At 36.3% G+C, this 20,043-nt stretch overlaps 1 protein-coding gene across 1 annotated transcript in view; it reads left to right on the plus strand.

Moving 5' to 3' along the window:
• LOC144972239 (uncharacterized) overlaps positions 1–20,043 on the plus strand; it is a 318,601-nt gene that overhangs the window by 167,886 nt on the left and 130,672 nt on the right. The window contains exons 47-56 of the mRNA XM_078913282.1: positions 510–1,398; positions 3,298–3,492; positions 4,118–4,332; positions 6,302–6,420; positions 9,379–9,500; positions 13,601–13,795; positions 14,084–14,310; positions 15,686–15,816; positions 18,085–18,212; positions 19,247–19,444. Coding sequence (XP_078769408.1) covers positions 510–1,398; positions 3,298–3,492; positions 4,118–4,332; positions 6,302–6,420; positions 9,379–9,500; positions 13,601–13,795; positions 14,084–14,310; positions 15,686–15,816; positions 18,085–18,212; positions 19,247–19,444 — 2,419 coding nt within the window. The remainder of the gene's footprint in view (positions 1–509; positions 1,399–3,297; positions 3,493–4,117; positions 4,333–6,301; positions 6,421–9,378; positions 9,501–13,600; positions 13,796–14,083; positions 14,311–15,685; positions 15,817–18,084; positions 18,213–19,246; positions 19,445–20,043) is intronic.

Raw genomic sequence — 20,043 nt, forward strand, 5'->3', positions numbered from 1 at the left:
TCTACATCAAATCAATGAAAGTCATACTTCCAGTAAGAAATAATACCCACTATTTTAATGTATTGTATTTATCACTCTCCTCTCCTATGATGCCCTTATTTTAAAAAAAAACAACTTCACTCTTCAGTTAGTCGAAGAGTTTCAGTCAATTTTTATAGAGCTCATTTACAGGTCTATAGTTTAGTGTCTTTGGAAAGAAAAAAACCCCAATTGAATATGTCTTGTCCTACATGATATTGATTGCAGTTGACTTGAAAACCCCATGTAAAGTGCTTTGAGTGTTTAGTGCTTATTGCTCTCTATAGAAACTTATATATTTTTAACCTCATCTCTGCCAATGCCATGCCAGACAGAATCTATAAAACAGTTGACACCAGTCAAAGGATTTTACCTTGTCAGAGAATTCTATCTGGTTCATGAAAAACTTAAAGAAGGATGGAAGAAAAAGGGATCATTTGTATTTAAAAAAAATTTTTTTGCTCTCTCCCCCAACCCCCCAACCCCTGTAGAGTGTTGAGTATCCTCAAAGACCTGGGCCCATTGCTGGACACAGAGGGATTCAAGCAATTTGGAATGATTCTCAACCGTGTGATGGACATTTTAAACATGAATATCAAATCCATGCAGGGAGCCAGATATACCTTGGGAGGTCTAATCCAATTCATTCCAGCACTCAGCGATTTGTTTACAGCAGTTGGGGTCAACTCACAAACCCTTCAGTCCTTTGCCCTTAGCCCTATCAAGAACACAGATGCATTCATGCAGTTGTTTGTGTCTGACGACGTCCAAAATGATTTCTGTAACACAGACAAGTGGAAGAAGGCAATTGACTTCCCTGCCGATTTTGATACGTCAGGATTGGTTCAAACCATCTGTAGTAATGACTGGCAAACCATCTTACACAACATGGAGGACAATTTTAATCTGACCCAGACCATCTCGTCCCTGTTGGACAATTCATCTCATGTCCAAGACTGGATGGAAGCCACTGTAAAAATATTTGATCTGGTTGATAAGTTTGAGTTAGTTTTGAACAACCCACCGTCCCTCAATGCAGATAAAACATTATCCATCTTGTCAGAATCCTACAATATGACAAACTTATTCAAATTGGCTTCAGCATTTTCAGTTTTGAGTCAAGCTTTTGAGAACATGACTGACGACACTGGCATGGGTAACGTCATGACTCAAACCTCTGATGAACTAGGCAAAATTGTCGGAATGACAGTTGGAGTTTTGGACAATATTTTGGCACGGGTCAGAGTTGGAAACGGACGTTTAGACATTGCAGGCCTGTTCAAAGACGTCCCTGAAGTAGAGAGGATAATCCAGGGTGTGTTGGACATGAAACCAGATCCTCTCACAGGATTGTTTGCTGTCGTACTCAAAGCTGATCAGGTAGGACCATCAAACACTCAGCTTTTCCATTATATCTTCCTTTTACTCCATCAAACACTCAGCTTTTCCATAATATCTTCCTTTTACTCCATCAAACACTCAGCTTTTTCATTATATCTTCCTTTTACTCCATCAAACACTCAGCTTTTCCATAATATCTTCCTTTTACTCCATCAAACACTCAGCTTTTCTTTAATATCTTCCTTTTACTCCATCAAACACTCAGCTTTTCCATAATATCTTCCTTTTACTCCATCAAACACTCAGCTTTTCCATAATATCTTCCTTTTACTCCATCAAACACTCAGCTTTTCCATTATATCTTCCTTTTACTCCATCAAACACTCAGCTTTTTCATTAACTTCTTACCATCAACAGTTTCCATAATATCTTCCTTTTACTCCATCAAACACTCAGCTTTTTCATTATATCTTCCTTTTACTCCATCAAACACTCAGCTTTTCCATTATATCTTCCTTTTACTCCATCAAACACTCAGCTTTTCCATAATATCTTCCTTTTACTCTTCTCCTTTTTCATATAACTAATTTACTCAGCCAGACAGAGTAGCGTTGGCGATTTTGCTTATCCAAAATGGAAGAAAAATGGAAATTTAAAGTATTTTCCTGATAGTTGCAGTGCTGCAGTGTATCATTTAAGAATTTCACATGTTACATGTGTGAAATAATTAGCCAATCAACGTTTAGGAAATGTAAAAAAAAAATGTCAAAATTAGCATTCTTACTGGTAACAAGATGAGTAGGAAAGTGCCAGAAGACTAAAAGAATAAAAACTATGTGGCGGCAATGGGGGCTCGAACCTGCGACCTTACTGTTATGACAACTCTGTTTGGCAGGGGAGATCATGACTCTACCGTATGAGCTATCCACAACCCCGTCGTGCCAGTAAGGTCAAGGGTTCAAGCTCCAATCGCCGCTGCGACGTTTTTATTCTCTATTGTCTTCTGGCACTTTCCTTCTCGCTTCATTTCTTATTATTATCAACATAAGTGCCTTCTCCAGTCACTTTTCTGAATGAAACATTCTTACTGGTGAAAGGGGAATAAAAGAAATGGATATACTGACTGACTGCCTTGTTGTATCTTTTATTTTGCTTTTTCGATATTCTACTGTCCTGTGGCAGAAGCGGCGTGGCTTCATTTTTTTTATGACACTGAAAAACAGAATATTTGCTTTAGTGATATAGCCCTGTCTTTAAATCAAGATGCAGAAGTGTAAGAATAGTATAACTGTAATATTGCTAGGCCTTGGGACTATAATTGATATATTGTTTTTGTGTAATGTCTTTCCTTCTGTTGTATTAAAACATTTTTTAAAAAATTCCCTTTATTCATTCCATAGCAGAAATTTTTCTCTAGGGTCTATCCCAAGGGAAGGCTGGGATATTCAGGCATTAGCCGCAGTGCAGTGCCCCAAATTGAGCTAGGGCGATGTGACTTGTTTAAGGTCACACAGCGCAGTAGCGGGTGATCAAACTCAGTACCTTCTACGAGGCCAAGACCGTACTGCTGAGCCACACTATTTGGAACTTCTTAGATCATGTTTTATGTAGACATCTGTGTTACCATTAAGATTTAAAGATTCATATTCAATTCAATTCAAAGTTTATTGGACAAAACCAGTGTAATAAAATAACTGTCGGTAAACAAGAATAAAATAAATTGCTTATTACTTTGGGTGATGATGATGATAATGATGACAATGGTGATGATGATGGTGATAATGATGACAATGATGATGATGATGATGGTATGAAATGGAAAAGTAATTCTTACTGACTTGCGGGAGCATTGATATTATTAGAAGGTTTGTAGAGCAAGATGTAAATTGCACAAGGGATGACATAAAGGCTGTTTTTGATTTGTGTCTGTTCCATCAGATATCCGACTTTATGTCATGGAACCGTGACCCATCCAAGCTACAACAACTATTCTGTGATAAAGCAACGTTTGAGAGGACGTTCCACATTAGAACAGATGTGGATGTCAACAAACTCATCAAGGATCTCTGTAACCTGGATTGGGACACGGTGGCCGATAAGCTGGAGGACAGCTTTTGGTCTGGAGATGATATGGTCAGTGTTTATTATTTTAGAAAAAGGTGTGATAGTAATAATGATAATGATGATGATGGGTAGTGATGATAGTAGTGGTGATAATGTTGATAATCATTATAATAATAGTAATAATGATAATACTAATACTTATAATGATGATGGTAATGATGATGATGATAATAATAATAATAATAATAATAATAATGATAATAATGATGATGATAATAATAATAATAATAATAATGATAATAATGATGATGATGATAATAATAATAATAATAATAATAATAATAATAATAATAATAATAATAATAATAATAATAATGATAATAATGATGATGATAATAATAATAATAATAATAATAATAATAATAATAATAATAATAATAATAAATAATAATGATAATAATGATGATAATAATAATAATAATAATAATAATAATAATAATAATAATAATAATAATAATAATAATAATAATAATAATAATGATGATGATGATGATGATGGATATGCTGATAACATTTTATGATTGCACACTGCATCATGTCCCATGGTAATATTTGATGCCAGTATTTCAAGAGCAATTCAAAGACAGTTTCCATCAATGAAACGAATGAATGATCTTCTACTTCTACATTTCAGTCTAACAAACATGGATTGGACGTGGAGGATTTCTCTCACAGCATGGAAGACATCATCTTTCATCTCACCAATTTGTCCAATCTGGAGTATGTGATGTATAATGGGACAGACCTTGCCAGGATTTTTGTGGTGAATGAGACCAGATTGATGGAGTTGTGGGAAGACAGCGGTTTGGGAGAAGTCCCTGAGGAATATGTCACTCTGACTACACATGTGTAAGTTGTCATTTGGTGGGTGGGAGGCTTGCTAGATATTGGATAGAAAGATTGATAGAAGATTACGAATAAATGGTTGGTCAATAGAAAGGTTATGTGCGGCTATGTGGTCTAGTGGTATGACACTCGCTTTCGGATTGTAAGGTCCTGGGTTCGAGCTTCGCTCGGCGCATAGTTGAATCCTTGGAGAAGGCTCTTTACTCACATTCTCTCATCGTACTCAGGTGTAAAATGAGTACCTGGCCATTGTCTCTGTCCGAAAAAATTGTAATATCGCCCAACAGGCTTCATGTCCCGTCCTAAATGTTCAATGTTGCTGTTGGCCAGGGACCCCTTGTAAAGCGCTTTGAGCACGTTTAGTGGATATTGTGCTATATAAAAGCTCAATTTTTAATATAAAAGGTCAAAAAGAGGTGAATGCCAGTTTGGTAGGTAGGACAGATTGGGGATTGGAGATAGCTGTGTAGATAGATGAGTCTTGAGGTTAATTTATATCATTGATGAATATAGACCTGTAAATTCTCAGTCAATTAACTGAAATCAGTCAATTCGTCAAATTCAAATATTTTTAAAAAGGGAAGAAAGAAATGAATAAAGAAAGAATTTATGAATCGTAGTCGATTGACTGTAAAGTTAACTAGGAATGTTCCACAGCCCCACGCATAGCTCATGGGCCGTTTATATTAATGATGGATATATATTGCCAAGGCTAAGCGACGCTTTTTAGAATTGCCGTGTCTGAACACACCCCAGTGTATTTTCACACAGCCTTCGTGAAATTATTTTTTCACTTTCGAAACCTGTCGTAGCCAATTTTAACTGAGCCGCCGAGCGATAAATTTCACTGTTTCGTCTAAGCCAAAATTGACCACATTTACTTGAAGGACAGGAAAAGTATGAGAAAGAAAAATTCGAAACACCGAAAGTTCGTTATGTAGACACCTTCAAATCGAAAGTTAAATGATTGCTACAAGCACATCTCGATTACCTCATGTTGTAAACAAACTGGTTGACCGTTTCTAAGTTTCTTCACTGATTAGGTACCTAATTATAAGGAACAATGGTAAGTAGCCTAATTAATTCCCTCGCAATTTAGTTTTCTGCCATTGCTTTGCTCAAGTGAGCTTGCTGTTTACCTTTCATTTTGATTCTTTGGATTTTACCGCTACGACGAATTACGAAGAGTCTCAGTTTCAGTCAATTTTTATAGAGCTCATTTACAGGTCTATGAATATAGATTCAAGTTTGAGTGGATAACTCATACGGTAGAGTCACGCTCTCCTACAGCCAGGCGGAGTTGTCGTACCAGTAAGGTCACGGGTTCAAACCCCCATCACTGCCGCGAAAATTTTTTATTCTCTATTGTCTTCTGGCACTTTCCTACTCACTTCATCTCTTGTTGTTATCAACATACGTGCCTGCTCCACTCAATTTTCTGAATTATAGATTCAAGTTTATAACTTGTTTGATATATTAATGAATTGATTGCTATGTAAGGTAAATGGAACACGAGAGTATTTAGACATATTGATAGTAGATTGCTAGATTGGTTGACAGAGAGTTGATGAGAAATGCATATTGTAATTGCTTGAACGAGTGAAAGATGAATAGATAAATAAAATGATTGAGATGTTACTTGATCGGTAGAGGAAGGAAAATGTAATTATAGCACATTATTGACTTGATAGTTAAATCATAGACACTTATTGTTATAAATGAGAGTATTTCTCATAGATGAATTAAACCAGTGAATACAATTGATGTAACTTTGGTTGATAAATTAAACCAGTTGTTACAATTAATGAAACTTTGGTTGATAAATTAAATCAGTTGTTACAATTAATGAAACTTTGGTTGATAAATTAAACCAATTGTTACAATTAATGTAACTTTGGTTGATAAATTAAACCAGTGAACCTATCCATCTGTTTGGTGTTTAATAATTAATGTATCATTGGTTGACTTCCAGTCTGAACAGCGTCTTCAATGATCTCAACCAAAATGGTGACCTGGATTCCCTGTCTACGTCTTTGAAATTCATGGTGGCTTATCTAGAAAGTTTCAATGCTTTCTTGAGGTCTGTCAAAGGTGAGTAGAAATGGATTTGTGTAACGGCCTTATGTCAAATGTATTGTAGAAATAAGAAAAGGATCACATAATCTCCTCACCAACTCTTTGAGAAATGGTCACATTCGTTACCATGGTTACCATACAACAATCAACTTATTTCTATAGATTTGTTTTGCTCATCTGAGAATTTGAATAAAAGTCTTTGTTTTGACCATAAGAACTTAAGGCTGGTTTGTAAAGCTTGTTTTGCTGGCCAGCATTGTGTACAGTATGTACTGATTGCTTTTGAGTTCGAGTCCGTAAAGAAATTTGTTTTAGTGTTGGGGGAAAATTCTGAATATGTCTGATGAGGAAAGTGTTTGACAAGAAAAGAACATTTGAAGATTGGTTGATAAGGAAAGTGTTTGACAAGAAAAGAACATTTGAAGATTGGTTGATAAGGAAAGTGTTTGACAAGAAAAGAACATTTGAATATTGGTTGATAAGGAAAGTGTTTGACAAGAAAAGAACATTTGAAGATTGGTTGATAAGGAAAGTGTTTGACAAGAAAAGAACATTTGAATATTGGTTGATAAGGAAAGTGTTTGACAAGAAAAGAACATTTGAAGATTGGTTGATAAGGAAAGTGTTTGACAAGAAAAGAACTTTTGAATATTGGTTGATAAGGAAAGTGTTTGACAAGAAAAGAACATTTGAAGATTGATTGATAAGGAAAGTGTTTGACAAGAAAAGAACTTTTGAATATTGGTTGATAAGGAAAGTATAATTATTTATATTTTGTTTATAAGGACCATGCGTATGCTTTTATTATAAGAAGACCTGTCTAGTGCTACGAAAAATTCATTGAAATACGAATTTTTAGCTCTAACTGCAGAATTCCATTCGCCTCTTGGACTCAATAAATCTTGTCGAAAAGGAAAGTTTAGTTCCTTAGAACCTATATTTAGGACTGGAGCATTTTTAAAATATCGTGCCACGGTCAAATTATTTATCTCTAAAGCTATTTTCAGTAACTTTTTCTTTTCTGTTCTTTCAAACTACGAATGTTTGAAATTTCAAATATAAGAGAAGTATGTGGTTAGTTTATAATGAATATTGACATTTGTTGGTTTTTTTTGTGGTTGATCACCATCATTGTCACATTCTTATACCATCTGAAATGAGAAAATGTCTTTTCTTGTGTACAACTCTAGAATCTTGGGACAGGTTTATCATTGGGATACCATTTTATTCATTGTCATTTTCCCCTCTTTTCTTTTCTTAAAAAGTTTTTGTTTATTTTTTTTTATTGTTTTTTTTTTTAAATTTCTATTCAAAGCTAGCTTTTTAAATTCAGACTTTTTGTGCATGTTCTACTCAATACATCAATTGTAATTTGTGGGGAAAAAAATGTCAAATAGGCTATGAGCAACGTATACATATTTTAAGGTCTGATAATTCAATGCAATTATGGGCTTGTTTTAATGTTGGTGTAATGGTTTAACAGTATTTCCAGTATAACAATTATGGGCTTGTTTTAATGTTGGTGTAATGGTTTAACAGTATTTCCAGTATAACAATTATGGGCTTGTTTTAATGTTGGTGTCGTGGTTTAACAGTATTTCCAGTATAACAATTATGGGCTTGTTTTTAATGTTGGTGTAATGGTTTAACAGTATTTCCAGTATAACAATTATGGGCTTGTTTTAATGTTGGTGTAGTGGTTTAACAGTATTTCCAGTATAACAATTATGGGCTTGTTTTAATGTTGGTGTAATGGTTTAACAGTATTTCCAGTATAACAATTATGGGCTTGTTTTAATGTTGGTGTAATGGTTTAACATTATTTCCAGTATAACAATTATGGGCTTGTTTTAATGTTGGTGTAATGGTTTAACAGTATTTCCAGTATAACAATTATGGGCTTGTTTTCACATTGGTGTAATGGTTTAACAGTATTTCCAGTATAACAATTATGGGCTTGTTTTCACATTGGTGTAATGGTTTAACAGTATTTCCAGTATAACAATTATGGGCTTGTTTTAATGTTGGTGTAATGGTTTAACAGTATTTCCAGTATAACAATTATGGCTTGTTTTCACATTGGTGTAATGGTTTAACAGTATTTCCCGTATAACAATTATGGGCTTGTTTTCACATTGGTGTAATGGTTTAACATTATTTCCAGTATAACAATTATGGCTTGTTTTAATGTTGGTGTAATAGTTTAACAGTATTTCCAGTATAACAATTATGGGCTTGTTTTCACATTGGTGTAATGGTTTAACAGTATTTCCAGTATAACAATTATGGGCTTGTTTTCACATTGGTGTAATGGTTTAACAGTATTTCCAGTATAACAATTATGGCTTGTTTTCACATTGGTGTAATGGTTTAACAGTATTTCCAGTATAACAATTATGGGCTTGTTTTCACATTGGTGTAATGGTTTAACAGTATTTCCAGTATAACAATTATGGCTTGTTTTCACATTGGTGTAATGGTTTAACAGTATTTCCAGTATAACAATTATGGGCTTGTTTTCACATTGGTGTAATGGTTTAACAGTATTTCCAGTATAACAATTATGGGCTTGTTTTCACATTGGTGTCATGGGTTAACAATATTTCCAGTATAACAATTATGGGCTTGTTTTCACATTGGTGTAATGGTTTAACAGTATTTCCAGTATAACAATTATGGCTTGTTTTCACATTGGTGTAATGGTTTAACAGTATTTCCAGTATAACATTTATGGGCTTGTTTTCACATTGGTGTAATGGTTTAACAGTATTTCCAGTATAACAATTATGGGCTTGTTTTCACATTGGTGTAATGGGTTAACAGTATTTCCAGTATAACAATTTGAGTTTATCAGATTTATAACTAAGCAGATATCGGCAGTGAGTCTAAAAAGTCAATGCCATGGTTGAGTGTAACCACAGATTAAAATATACTGAACTATTCTTCCCTCCTCTCTCCCCCCCTCCCCACCAGACCAACCCATCAGATTGTCCATGCTACTCAACAACACTGAAGTGGGTGCCATTCTCACTCCAATCCTCACAGACCAGAACATTCTGGATGGTCTCATGGACATGACTGTTCACATCAACAAGGTCAGGGTCACACTTGTCAATCAATTCATTTTAACTAACGTTTAGATTTTAAAAAACCAACAAAAAAATAATGGAGCTTTTGTATAGTGCAATATCCACTAAACGTGTTCAAGGTGCTTTACACAGGATCCCTGACCAACAGCAACACTTAACATGTAGGACGTGACATGACGCCTGTTAGGCGATATTCCAATTCTTAACGGACAAAGACAAGGCTGTTAACGGCCAGATACTCATTTTACACCTGAATAAGATGAGAGAATTGTTATGTTTGCAGAAAGTAATATTCATGGAAGGCAATCTTCTGTATAACTAGAACTTTATTCAATGAAAATAAACATCGCATTTAAGCATCAACTGATTGCTAAACTCTAAGAACAAGTAACTAGTCAGTAGAAAGGGAACTGCCAGAATTACATAAACATGCCAGATTGACCAACGGCACCAGATTGGCCAATCGGTGCCAAATCCAATATACTACAAGAATGTGAGTAAAGAGCCTTTTCCAAGGATTCAACTATGCGCAGAGCGAGGCTCAAAGGTCTTCTGATCCGAATGCAAGTGTTAAATCACAAGACCATATAGCTGCACTGATTTAGATAAAAGGGAATTTCAAATTGTCTTTGTTACGCGTTGTGCAAGTGTACTACACACAGACCAAGCATAATTCATCTTTTAATTCCTTTTGTCCAGATATTTCTACTTGAAGTATGGATTGATAAACCAAACACGTCCAGATATTTCTACTTGAAGTATGGATTGATAAACCAAACACGTCCTAACTTGTCAACCAGTTGTAAACCTGAGACATCTCCAATGTCTTCTGGGGGACATTTCTACCAATCCATCCGTCAGTTGTAAACCTGAGACATCTCCAATGTCATTTGGGGGACATTTCTACCAATCCATCTGTCAGTTGTAAACCTGAGACATCTCCAATGTCTTCTGGGGACATTTCTACCAATCCATCCGTCAGTTGTAAACCTGAGACATCTCCAATGTCTTCTGGGGGACATTTCTACCAATCCATCCGTCAGTTGTAAACCTGAGACATCTCCAATGTCTTCTGGGGACATTTCTACCAATCCATCCGTCAGTTGTAAACCTGAGACATCTCCAATGTCTTCTGGGAGACATTTCTACCAATCCATCCGTCAGTTGTAAACCTGAGACATCTCCAATATCTTCTGGGGACATTTCTCCCAATCCATCCGTCAGTTGTAAACCTGAGACATCTCCAATGTCTTCTGGGGGACATTTCTACCAATCCATCCGTCAGTTGTAAACCTGAGACATCTCCAATGTCATTTGGGGGACATTTCTACCAATCCATCCGTCAGTTGTAAACCTGAGACATCTCCAATGTCTTCTGGGGGACATTTCTACCAATCATCCGTCAGTTGTAAACCTGAGACATCTCCAATGTCTTCTGGGGGACATTTCTACCAATCCATCCGTCAGTTGTAAACCTGAGACATCTCCAATGTCTTCTGGGGGACATTTCTACCAATCCATCCGTCTGGATCTCTTTCACAGCCATTCAGGCCCATGGAACCCTAACTTATCCCCTTTTCTATAGCAATTGGTGGTTATCCTTTGGATAGGACGCAGGTCTATCGCATTGTACTTTCCACTAGATCTAACAGACCCAACTACCCCTAATCACTGTTGGGTGGACAGGGGGGGGCGAGGTGTCAGAAAAAATATCTTTGACTTCCTTGACTTATTGCATATCACCTCCTAATCCTGTCTCTGATGAATGTCTGACGCCCTTGACTTATTGCCTATCACCTCCTAATCCTAGGACTGGGACGCTGTAGCAGCTTCTCTGATGAATGTCTGACGTCCTTGACTTATTGCCTATCACCTCCTAATCTTGGGACTAGGACACTGTAGCAGCTTCTCTGATGAATGTCTTACATCCTTGACTTATTGCCTATCACCTCCTAATCCTGTCTCTGATGAATGTCTGACGTCCTAGACTTATTGCCTATCACCTCCTAATCCTAGGACTGGGACACTGTAGCAGCTTCTCTGATGAATGTCTGACGTCCTTGACTTATTGCCTATCACCTCCTAATTATGGGACTGGGACGCTGTAGCAGCTTCTCTGCTGAATGTTTACCTCAACTTATAAAACTTAAGTTAAACTGAATGCTTTCAGTGAAAAGCATGAGTTTTGTTTCTTCAATTTCAACAAACGGGTATTTTCTCATTCTGTCCATTTGACTTTATAGCCATTGTTAAATAATTCTGACATCATACCAGTGTGAGGTGATGGGTGACATTTACTAAAATTTGAATCCTTTAGTTTCAGTTTGGCTTGAATCTCCATTGGCTTTGCCTAAATTATTCTGACATCAATACCAGTTTTGACATCATGTCACAAATTTATACTTGTGGGTACGAGAGTGCTCGATAATTTAGGTTAGAACATATAAAAATAAATAAATTTACTCACGAAACGAACATTTCCATTTCCTCCATTTCATCAGGACTGATGAAATGGAGGATGTGGAAATAATCATTTTGGCTAAAAACACTTGAGTGAATTTATATATATATATGTATGTATATATATATATATATATATATATATATATATATATATATATATATATATATATATATATTATTTAAAATATTTACCACAATGTTTGGGGCAGTCTACATCAATGTTTCAGGCTTAATTTGCCATCTTCAGGACTGAGTTGTTTTGTTGACTGTTGTTGTTTCTTGAAGTGGTTCCGGTTTGAAGTTAATTAAGAGGAATTTGCGCCGATGGGGACACTTTCCGTAGATCTCACTTTTCATGTTGAGTGTGGCTTCATGAGGTTGTTTGATTATAGTATATTTTTCTTCCAGGCATAAGCTACATTGTTTTGATGTTGGTGTGTATCCTGTTGCTTTAGATAAAATTTTCCATGAAATGTTGTGGTCTATTTTGTTGTTTTTTAATTTCCAAATATGTTCGCTGAGTTTTGTGGATGTTTTTTTGTTAGTGTTTCTAAATGTTGAGGTGTGGAGGTTGTATCTTGTTTTGAAATTATTTTCTGTTAGTCCTACATATTTTTCTTGCTTGTTTGTTATAGTTTCTGTGACTGTGGCTTGGTAAATTAAACTTGATTCTAAGCATTGTTTGTTTAGCGGGCAATGTACTTTATTTCTGCAGTTGCATTTTCTAGTGGGTGGGTTTTGCTCTTGTTGGTGGTTTATTAATATTTTTTTTGTTGTGGCTTGTATGCGCAACATAGAACAAATAATTTCAAGCCACAACAAAAAAAATATTAATAAACCACCGACAAGAGCAAAACCCACCCACTAGAAAATGCAACTGCAGAAATAAAGAACATTGCCCGCTGAACAAACAATGCTTAGAATCAAGTTTAATTTACCAAGCCACAGTCACAGAAACTAAAACAAACAAGCAAGAAAAATATGTAGGACTAACAGAAAATAATTTCAAAACAAGATACAACCTCCACACCTCAACATTTAGAAACACTAACAAAAAAACATCCACAAAACTCAGCGAACATATTTGGAAATTAAAAGACAACAAAATAGACCACAACATTTCATGGAAAATTTTATCTAAAGCAACAGGATACACACCAACATCAAAACAATGTAGCTTATGCCTGGAAGAAAAATATACTATAATCAAACAACCTCATGAAGCCACACTCAACATGAAAAGTGAGATCTACGGAAAGTGTCCCCATCGGCGCAAATTCCTCTTAATTAACTTCAAACCGGAACCACTTCAAGAAACAACAACAGTCAACAAAACAACTCAGTCCTGAAGATGGCAAATTAAGCCTGAAACATTGATGTAGACTGCCCCAAACATTGTGGTAAATATTTTAAATAATAATTCGCTCCATTACTACATGTCGAGCACTTTTCGTACCATATTTGTATCAAACACGATTCAATATATATATATATATATATTTATATTGTGGATGGTGATTCGTGGAGAGAACTGACAGGCAACGTGCTCAAGAGCACAAGCCACGATGGATGATGATATATATATAATATATATGTTTGTTTTGTTTTTTTAAAATAATTTTTAAAAAACTTCTTTATTTCAGTTGAGTGAAATTGTATCCGGGCCGTCACCAGAAATCTCTCTGTGTGGTGATGAATTATTCAAAGCATTGAAGATACCAACCAATGAAATTCCAGCTTTCAAAGACTTACAGACTCGTGTCTGCTCTACCAATCAAACTGTCCTACTCTGGCAGACTGTCATGTTACAGGCTAATGGATATTACCTACAAAGACAGGTAATCTTTGACATCATTGGAACCATTTTCCAGATTGTATGGAATATGTCAATATCATTGTCATTGGCAACGTCATCATCATCATCATCACCATCATCATTGTCATCATCATCACCGTCATCATCATCACCATCATCATTGTTATCATCATCATCATCATCATCATCATCATCACCATAACTGTCAACACCACCACCACTACCATCATCTACAACTCCTCCACCATCACTATCACCGTCCACATCACCCACATGACCACCACCACCACCACCCCACCCCTATCCCCAGATGGAGTTTGTAGAACAAGAAATCACTGAAGGCAAGACGAGCATCAACACGACCTTGGTAGCTGTAGACATGGAGGAGATGATAACTTTGATGCAGGTCATCATAGGTCAATACATGGACGGGTCAAGGTCATTCTCAGACTTCCTGGACACTGACAAACTCAAACAAATGCTGGAGCACACACAAAGGAACATTGCAGACAGACTGCTGGAGGCTTCCAAACATTGGTATGGAAATAGAATAGAATATTAATCTATACTAATTTTTATATGGCCTCCTTATTTCCATGGATTTCACCATGTTCTATGGCCTTCATAATTCTCTATTTATTCCAACACCAAGACAAATGGATATTAATTTATATTTCATACAGTACTTGTTGCTTGTTTGACTTACCAGTGTAGATGTAACTAGTGTATCATAGCATTGTGCAACATTGACCAGTGTATTGAATAACCACAACATTTAGAGCACTACTTTTAGTTATCTTTTGATTTGCATGATATTATAAAACCCTAAACCCTCGTTCAATCAAAAATGGACTATCGAATTCACACCATCAAAACCAACTAGACATGAATGAAACAATGAATGAAACATGCCACCAAAAAAATTCATTGATAAATCAGATGCTCATCATGAAATATGGGGTAGAGCTACAATAGCAACTGTCTGGACCAAGTATTAAAGCCATATGGTATATGATCTTATAGAGATAGCAATATGAGTGAGAAGCTACAATAGAAAATGTCTGGACCAAGGATTAAAGCCATATGTATATGATCTTATAGAGATAGCAATATGAGTGAGAAGCTACAATAGCAACTGTCTGGACCAAGTATTAAAGCCATATGGTATATGATCTTATAGAGATAGCAATATGAGTGAGAAGCTACAATAGAAAATGTCTGGACCAAGGATTAAAGCCATATGGTATATGATCTTATAGAGATAGCAATATGAGTGAGAAGCTACAATAGCAACTGTCTGGACCAAGGATTAAAGCCATATTGTATATGATCTTATAGAGATAGCAATATGAGTGAGAAGCTACTATAGAAAATGTCTGGACCAAGATATTATAGCCATATGATATATGATCTTATAGAGATAGCAGTAGATCAATACATAAAGGAAGCAAAGTAAAATACAGCCCCCCCCCCCCCCCCCCCCAAAATAAAAAAAAAAACAAAAAAACTTGAGCTTTTTATATAGCGCAGTATCTACAAACGTGCTCAAAGTGCTTTACATTGGGTCACTGACCAACAGCAACAAGTGTAACGAAACATGATGCCAAACTAGGCTGTTGGAGAATCCAACGATATTCCTATTCCTCCATCCAATGATGACCTGTCAGCTTGACTCAATTTTCCACAAATACAGTCGACTCATGGAACAACTTTCATGCTGATATCAAACTTGTGAGCAATATTGTGCAGCCCCTACCACCCTCTACATGACCTTAAAATTAGACAACTGACTATTAGGAAAATTCCATAACTTTTCTTTTTCTTTTGACTTTGCGCATCACAAGCAATGCTGAGTCAGAAGAAGAAGATATGAATGCATGTGTAACCGTGTTGTCTACCGTCTGATCCACAGGTCTGTAGACATGGCCAACATCATCCTACCCAAAGTGATAGACCAGCAATATCTGCTTGGTTTGTCTAGAAGCCTAGACACCATCAACCTCTTCATGAATTTGACTATTATACAACTCAAAGGAATGGACGGTAAGGCGGCCATTGTTTGGTTTGACTTTTGTTTTCAGGTCTTAATGAAACTTGAGGTCAAGCAATGACCAATCAATCCTTGTCAAACCTAAGCCATTGCGTAAAATAGCTGAACAATCTTTTCAATTTTCGGCCCCCCATTTTTGGAACTCTCTCCCGTCACACGTGAGATGCTCCGATTCGTTGACAACGTTCAAATCTCGCTTAAAGTTTTATCTTTTTACGTCATAATGTTGCAATATTATTTTCATATTTTGTTGTTGTTAAATTGAATTCGTATCACGTTTCCTTCACACTTGTCTCACTGTAATATGTTTTGTTTTATATCACTGTAAAGCGCTTAGAGCCTGTGACAATGGGGTAAAGCGCTATATAAATGCCATTTATTATTATTATTATTATTATTAATGTCAATGGATGAAAGGCTACCATCCATATGATTGCTTTTTGTGGATTTGGTTTTAGTCATGAGGGAATTTCTTTTTTTTCAAACTGAAAGGTTCTGGGTTCGGGTCCCGCTCTGAGCAGTGCATAGTTGAGTCCTTGGAAAAGGCTCTTGATTCACATTCTCTCACCATTCTCGAGTGAAAAATGAGTACCTGGCTGTCAACAGCGTTGTCTCTGTTGGAAATAATTGTCGTATCGCATAATAGTTGTCATGACTCGTCCTACATGTTAAGTGTTGCAGTTGACTAGGGATCCTGAGTTAAGTGTTTTGAGCATTAACTGGATATTGCGCTTTATAAGTGCTCTAGAGTTTGTTTTGTTTTTAAATTCTTTTTTTGTTCTTTTATAAGTTTATTTTGAGAGATAAGAACCAGTGTGGATTGTCACTTGCTCAAGGCCAAACTGTACAATGTGCGGCTATGTGGTCTAGTGGTATGACACTCGTTTTCGGATCGGAAGGTCCTGGGTTCGAGTCTCACTCGTGCATAGTTGAGTCCTTGGAGAAGGCACTTTACTCACATTCTCTCTCTGTACTCAGGTGTAAAATCAGTACCTGGCCATTAACAGCGTTATCTCTGTCTGAAAAAATTGTAATGTCGCCTAACAGACGTCATGTCATGTTCCATCCTAAATGTTTATTGTTGCAGTTGGCCAGGGACCCCTTATAAAGCACTATGATCACATTAAGTGGATTTTGCGCTATATAAAAGCTCATTTTTTATATTTGTGTGTTAAATACTGACCTGGTGTGGACCAAGTCTCTCATCCCCCATGCTAGAAAACCATGGACCATTTATATCTTGAAATGTTGTTATGTCCGTGTGGTAAATAACTGTAGTCACATGGAATACAAGCTTCCATTTGGTTCACCAAGCCAGATGATGTGGATGTTTCGGGTTTACCCTTTGTCATCTAAACAATGAATGACAGATGAGAGAGTGGCATAGTTTGCCTTAACAACACCATTCTCCTCTCTCTCATTCCCTTTTATTGTTTCATTCATCATATTTAGTTGACAAAGGGTAATCCCAAAACATCGGTAACATTTGTCTTGGTAAATTAATTAAATTCATTAAATTAAATTCCCTTTATTCATCCCCAAGGGGAAATTTGTCTTTTGGGTCTATTCCAAGGGAAGACTGGAATAACCCAGGCGTCAGCCGCAGTGCAGCGCCGCAAAGTGAGCTAGGACAAGGTGACTTGCTCAAGGCCACACAACGCAGCGGCGGGTGATCGAACTCGTTACCTTTTGGGTAGGAAGCAAAGACCGTACGTACCGCTGAGCCACACTGCCCCCACTGGCTGTAACTATTGATTTCATGGAATTTCAACTATCACCATTTGTATTCCATGTCAGAGTGACATTGATACTGAAGTAAATAACAATGTGAAATTGAATGTAAGCTTCAATTTAATAAAACAAATCAAATGAACGTTTCGGGTTTCCCCTTTATCAACAAAACAGGATGAATGAAACACTACAGATGAATGAGATAATATGGTAGTGGCGTTGTTTGATGAATGAGATAATGTGGTAGTGGTGTTAATAACAACGCCACTACCATATTATCTCATTCATCTCTAGTGTTTCATTCCTCGTGTTTGTTGATAAAGGAGAAAACTGAAGCGTTCACATTTGATCTGTTTTTGTAATGAAATTAAAGCTTCCATTCAATGTCACATTGTTATTTACTTCTAGGAGCTTCAAACAGCAACATTTACATTGATACTGAACAAAATTGAATTGATAGGGGGGAAATATGAAACTTGGATTATGCCTGTTTTGGTCAATGCTTGTTGTTTTATTTTATGTTTCTGTAGATGGAAGTCTGGACGTGTCTGATTTCTTCCTGGAAGCCGACGGTCTGCAAAACATGATGGAAGCTTATATTAGACTGGGCAAAAATCTGGGACCTGCCTGGTCCAATGGGAAATTTGATACGGATAAGGTGAATAGTGAAATGTCTTTACACCAAATAATCTTTTGTTTTGTTTGTTTTTAGGAGTTTTATGGTACTAGCAACTCTTGTAGGTCTTGTCATCGCCAGTAAAAAGGAAGATGATTGGAGAAAGTTGTAAATCTGAAGTAAATAATGTCTTGTTTTGTTTGTTTTTAGGAGTTTTACGGTACTAGCAACTCTTGTAGGTCATGTCATTGCCAGTAAAAAGGAAGATGATTGGAGAAAAGTTGTAGATCTGAAGTGAAAAGCACCAAAGAAAAAGTCAGACATAAGAACGGCCATTCCATCAATGTGCCAATTTTGACATGACCTTAAAGTCCACAAAGGATCTTGCTATGAAGGATACACCCAAACGTTTACAAAGTATTACATAGTCAAAACTAAAGACTATTATAGTTCATATCAGAGGGATGATTTACATGGAAACATATCATCTCTCAAAAAAAAAAGTACACATTTGACTGCTCTCCTCTCATTTAAGGATTCCTGCCTGGACCAGTTGGAAACCGAGCAATTTCATTCCAGAACAAAGAGCAAAAATGTTCTCTAAATATGCTCAAAGCGCTTTTCAAAATAACATGAGCAAACAGCAACATTTAACATGTAGGATGATATATTTCGCCTACAATTACAATTTGCGTCTCCAATCTTACCTGGAGTGAGGCAAAGATCTGTGCCAAGGACAGAAGAGTGCTGTTGAGACCGTATGCTCCACCAGGAGCCAAGAGGCATAAGGCTGGCTAGTAAGTCCCAATTACAATTTGTGTTTTTTTTTCAACAGTGACAGTGCTGTTATCCCCAGATACTCATTATACACCTGAGTACAGTGCAGACTTAATCTTGTGCTGTTGGAACAGGACTTAAAACCAGGGGGCTACAGATCTGAAGCAGAGAGTCATATCACATGAGCACAACACTGTACAAGGATTGAACCAAAGACCTCTTTTCATTGGTTAAGTCAAAATGAAAAAAAATTATTGCTCTTACTGCTTTACCCAATTTCATTTTTCTCCTTTTTAAAGATTGGCCGTTTGTTCAAAGACTCAAACCAAGTGAGCTCTCTGTGCCGCCAACCAGGGGGGATAAGCCAGTCCATTTCCAGTACGTCTCCAGCCAGTCAGGCTGTCCAAGATTTGTCTACCGTTGTGTGTTCCATCATGGGGGCTGCCATGTCAGAGGATGTCAAGAATGCCATTGGATACAATCAGATAGGAGACATGGTGGGTGATTAGTACACATTTCATTGTCATCATGCAAAAACCAGACAGGAATATTGCAGACACTAATTATGAAATATATTTGTGCGACAAATGATATTAGGATTTAAAAAAACAACTGATTAAACACGAAACAGACAAAAATACCACAAAGAAAAAAAAACAACAAACAAAAAAAAAACGACAACAAAAGGAAACAAACTCTCTCTCCCCCCCCCCCCCCCCCCCAAAAACAAAATCCAAAAACAAAACCTGAATAATGAAAAATCCCTCTTACCCCCTTCCTCCCAAAAGAAAATAAACAAAAAATAAAAACAAAGCAAAGCTAAAGGAACAAAGCAAACAAAAAGACAAAACAAATTAACTTGAATCAAAAACAAAACAAAATGTCCCAAACTATGGAGTCTAGTCATGTCCCTTTTTTTCCATTTGGCTGTTGGTTCCTATTTGTTCTATTATTTAATTAGATTTTAGAATATTAAGAGATTTTTAATGGGATAAAAAAACTGTTTAGTGGGAAATTAACAGACTAAAACTTAAAGTTTCCATGCAGCGTTTAGTTAAAAAAAAACAAAAAACAGGACAAAAACATGGAATAAATA

This window comes from Berghia stephanieae, chromosome 5, assembly GCF_034508935.2.
Source record: "Berghia stephanieae isolate SIO BIC M18660-M18661 chromosome 5, UCSD_Bste_1.3, whole genome shotgun sequence".
NCBI classification, from domain to species: domain Eukaryota; kingdom Metazoa; phylum Mollusca; class Gastropoda; order Nudibranchia; family Aeolidiidae; genus Berghia; species Berghia stephanieae.